Source organism: Perca fluviatilis, chromosome 4 (assembly GCF_010015445.1).
Source record: "Perca fluviatilis chromosome 4, GENO_Pfluv_1.0, whole genome shotgun sequence".
Lineage (NCBI taxonomy): Eukaryota > Metazoa > Chordata > Actinopteri > Perciformes > Percidae > Perca > Perca fluviatilis.
In genome coordinates this window covers 35,881,504-35,885,828 of record NC_053115.1, presented here as the reverse complement: position 1 = coordinate 35,885,828, position 4,325 = coordinate 35,881,504, and the positions used below count along the sequence as shown (strand labels likewise).

The following is a 4,325-nucleotide window of genomic DNA, read 5'->3' as shown; positions in this document are numbered from 1 at the left end:
TGCAATTTGAGAATGCGCAACATGAATTTCCAGATTTAGTTCCTGTTACAACTGCAGGAAACATGCTTCATAAACACCTTGTAATGTAACACATCTGTGAATCATAAACAGCCCTGCAGAGAAGCCATGAGGCATGACAGTTGGTTAGGATGGTGATGAAGTGCTGAAAGCTTCTGTGGGGACCAGGAGAAAATGGGTTTATGCCTGTTCCTGTATGTCATTTACAACATGCTGAGACAACAGGAAGCTGTTACAGTTGGATAGAGGCAGGGGTGTGGAACATTTTAACTGTTTTAAGTGATTTGGGATCTTTTGCACCACTGGATATATGTTGGTCTTAGGGATGTAACGATGCACTCCGAGCCGGTTGAAAATCGATGAAAATATGTGACGATTCGTGTCGGTTGAGATGTTAAAAGAATCGCGATACACGTTTTAAACAGCAGGGGGCGCTGAAGCAGTAGCCTATATTCTGACCTCGCTTTACAGGCTCGATAGCAGCGAACAAGCTGTAGCTTTTAACAGAAGCAAAAATGGCGGCGGCAAGTGTAGATGACGTTGATATTGAGGATGCCCCAAACTCATTCAAATCGGACGTGTGGCAACATTTTGGCTTTCCGAAGACTACAAATGAAAAAGGTGAGGTGGTAACGGACAAAACAAAAACTGTGTGCAGATACTGCAAGAAGATGTTAATATACACCAATAGCACAACAAACATGATGCAGCATACAAACCGTCACCACAGTGAGAAGCTCCAGTCACCGCCGTCTGCACGTAAAAACCTGTTAGTGGGCCAAACCACACTGACCGGGCGGATTTGCAGCCCCCGAAGCCGCGCGAACACGAGCCAAAGAGATCACAAGGTGTATCGGCGTTTTCATGGCAAAAGATATGAGGCCGTTTTCTGTCGTAGAAAATGAAGGATTTAAGCTACTCGTCAACAAATTGGAGCCCAAATTGGAGCCCAAATACACCATCCCATCACGCCCCCACTTTAGCCAGACTGTCATGCCAGCGCTTTACAGGGAAACTAAATCTAAGGTAATTGAGACCCTCAGAAAAGCATATAGTGTATCAATTACAACCGATGGCTGGACCTCCAGGGCTACCCAGAGTTATCTTACGGTCACAGCCCATGTGATAACCAGTGAGTGGGAGATGGTTAATTTTGTTCTCCAAACTCGCCCATTGTTTGAGTGTGCCCCGCGTGAGTCGTTTGTTGGGCAGAGTGAGGCGTATTGCTGTCTTCTTTCACCGAAGCTCCACAGCCACAGCTGCGCTCGCAGCCAAACAGATACTACTGGAGCTTCCACCGCATAAGTTAATCATCGATGTCGCTACGCGCTGGAACAGCAGTCTGGATATGATCGAACGCTATCTCGAACAGCAAGCAGCTGTGACAGCAACTCTCCTGAGCAACGACGTTCAACGAAATGTCCGTGACATCGATACTTTGGATGGCTCAGACATCCGTGATGCGGAGGACATTGTGAAGCTTCTAAAGCCACTCAAAACGGCCACCACTGTGCTGTGTGACGAAAAAAACCCACTGTGTCTCTCATTGTGCCCTTAAAGCATATGATCGAGCATAACATGGCATCCAACGAAGAAGATTCCCCCACTGTGAGCAACATAAAGAGAGCTATACTGAACAACCTTTACAACAGATACACTTCAGAGTACAACAACCTGCTGGAGTGCACCGCATTAGACCCCAGATTCCGGGCTCTGCCTCATCTAGAGAAAGACCAACGCAATGATGTATTGCACAGACTGAAGGAGAAAGCTGTACTGATGTTGCAGAACCAGGTAACCTATTGTATTTATTTTACTCTTTCTTTAAATTGTATTTATTTTACTCTCTCTAAATTGATTTTTTTAAATAATTTGTTTATTATTATGGCATATTTTTCTAAATGTGTTTCCAAATGTGTTTGTGTAAACTCTGAGTAATGATACAAATAAATTATAACAAATTATATTAAAATCTTGTTTTTATAACAATGTGAAACCCCTGTCAATGTTGTACAATGATTTTACTTAGTCTTTTTATTTCTGCTATTCCTCTGTGCAGGATGAGGGCAAAGAAGGTGCCAGTGGTCACCCCCTTGCAGCAGAGCAGCCTCTTGACCAGACAGACAGAGCAGGAGCAGAGCTGAAACAACCTCCTTCCAAGAAAACAGCATTGGAAGATCTCCTTGGAGGGACTTTTGATGAACCAGTTGCACAGCACATCAGTCCGATTGATGCAGAAATGATTAAGTACAGAGCTGAAACCTCCATTTCTCTCAATAGCTGTCCACTCAAGTGGTGGAAAGAGAATGCTAGGCTATACCCACTGCTATCCAGTATAGCAAAAGCATATCTCTCGACACCAGCCACCTCTGTCCCTAGTGAAAGGGTTTTTTCATCAGCAGGGGACATTGTGAATGTGCAGAGATCTCAGCTTCTGCCAGAAAATGTGGATATGCTGATATTTCTTAAAAAAAACATGTAAAAAAAAAAAAAAAGAGATTCTAAGCTAGGAAAGAGCACCGGCAAAGCCTTAGTTTGTTTATATGAAAAGATTTATTTTATTTGTATTATTTATTTTATTTGGGATTTGTTTTAATATTTCAATTTAGTTTTGTTATTTCACAAAGATATTTCAGTTTCAGAAAGAAATGTGCAGCATTTTGTCTGAGTGACAATAAAATAATAAAAGGAAACTTTTTCATTTATCTTTCTTAAATCTCATTTTGTACAAAAAAATCGTGATAAAATCGTATCGTGAAACCAGTATCGTGAATCGTATTGCATCGCGAGTTCAGTGAATCGTTACATGCCTAGTTGGTCTAAACAGTGTTGGGCAAGTTACTTCCAAAATGTAATACATTATAGATTACTAGTTGCTGTCATTTCAGAGTAATTAGTTATATTACAATATTACTGTCTCTGAATTGTAATGCGTTACACTACTTTTGCATTACTTTTGAGTTACTTTCACCAAAATAACAGCGGAAGTTTGACTTGGCAGCTAGCCTGTGAATTTCACCACTGGATCAATAAAGTCTCATCTTTATCCACTTTAATACATCTCAGATTATTCATAATATTTTGTATAATTAATATGAATATGCAAAGTAACTAAAGCTATAAAAAATAGATTAGTAAAACGTACAATAGGCAAGTAGGAGAAAATGAAAATACTCAATTTAAAGTACCTTACAGTGTTGTAGGCCTAAAATGTTTGTTTAAAGAACTTGAATAAGAAATTCATGTTGTTTAGTTTAAAACAGTCTAAAGGAAATTATCAATTATAGTGTGATTAAAACTCACTAGTTACATTATTTACAGTACTTGATTTACAGCTGATATGTGAAAAGGTCCACAACCTTATTTGTTTAACAGTAATTTAGTTTTACTGCGAACCGTCACAGGAAGTGCTTTTATTTTGAAGTAGCCTACACGGAAGTTGTCGGTTGTGTACCTTGTGTACTCTTGCTAGCTTACTGAGATGCAACTGTTATGCATGTTGTTGATGCAACAAATACTTTCTATGGATGCAACATGTCCGTCAAGCTAAGTTGCTCACTTTCTTGTTTGTAAAACTGCAACTGTAATAATTTTTACCGTTCATGACAGAAACATATTGAACAGTAAATGGTCACAGTAAAAGACAAGCATTTTTGGTCGTCAAGCCATTCCACTACAGACAGAGTTACTCTCCACGGCTGAACTGCAATGATTTATGTGTAAGTAAGCCTAAACATTAATTCCCGACATGTTAAATTAAATCTGTCAGCGGCTCGGACACACTGCTGTCCGAGCTGACGTACCGTCACCCTTTGGGACACAGATGTTATGAAATAATACTCACGGCTTTTTTTTTTTTTCCAGTGAACAAATGCTTCGCGGTGTTGGGAAATTCTTAAAAAATGTGTTAAAATGCGTTGTAACTCGCGTTACTGAGATTGTAACGGGTAATAATATTACCGAAATTTAATTAGTAAAGCGTTATATTACTGCGTTACAGCAAAAAGGAATACATTACTGTAATTGCGATACTTTTGTAACGCGTTACTCCCAACACTGGGTCTAAATGCAATTTTAGAAGCTTAGAGAAGTTAGAAGGGGAAACAATGATTGCCTACCAGGAAAGGGTTAAACTCAAGGGCAACTGGACTTGGTTAAATGTGCTCCAATTTCTTCTCTCATCCAAGAGTGTGACTGACTGACTCCTTGACACACCTTTTAAAGGGGTGATAGAATGATTATATAGGGTATTTCACACTGTTCCTTATGGTCTCCTAATGGGATATGTAACATTAGTTGGGCTGAAA

The 4,325-nt window shown here is 39.8% G+C and overlaps 1 protein-coding gene across 1 annotated transcript; it reads left to right on the top strand.

The window, feature by feature from the left end:
* The first annotated feature begins 1,418 nt into the window (after nucleotides 1-1,418).
* On the top strand, nucleotides 1,419-2,597 carry LOC120558078 (E3 SUMO-protein ligase ZBED1-like). Its single transcript, XM_039798930.1, has 2 exons — nucleotides 1,419-1,812; nucleotides 2,078-2,597. The coding sequence occupies exons 1-2, from the start codon at nucleotides 1,582-1,584 to the stop codon at nucleotides 2,498-2,500; spliced, it is 654 nt and encodes a 217-aa protein (XP_039654864.1). The 5' UTR covers nucleotides 1,419-1,581; the 3' UTR covers nucleotides 2,501-2,597.
* The last annotated feature ends 1,728 nt before the right edge of the window (nucleotides 2,598-4,325 follow it).

Bases quoted from the DNA above. Each gene is read 5' to 3' on its own strand.
- LOC120558078 (XM_039798930.1), top strand. From the start codon at position 1,582: ATGATCGAGCATAACATGGCATCCAACGAAGAAGATTCCCCCACTGTG. The intron at 1,813-2,077 runs GTAACCTATTGT...TCCTCTGTGCAG, and splicing joins TACTGATGTTGCAGAACCAG to GATGAGGGCAAAGAAGGTGC.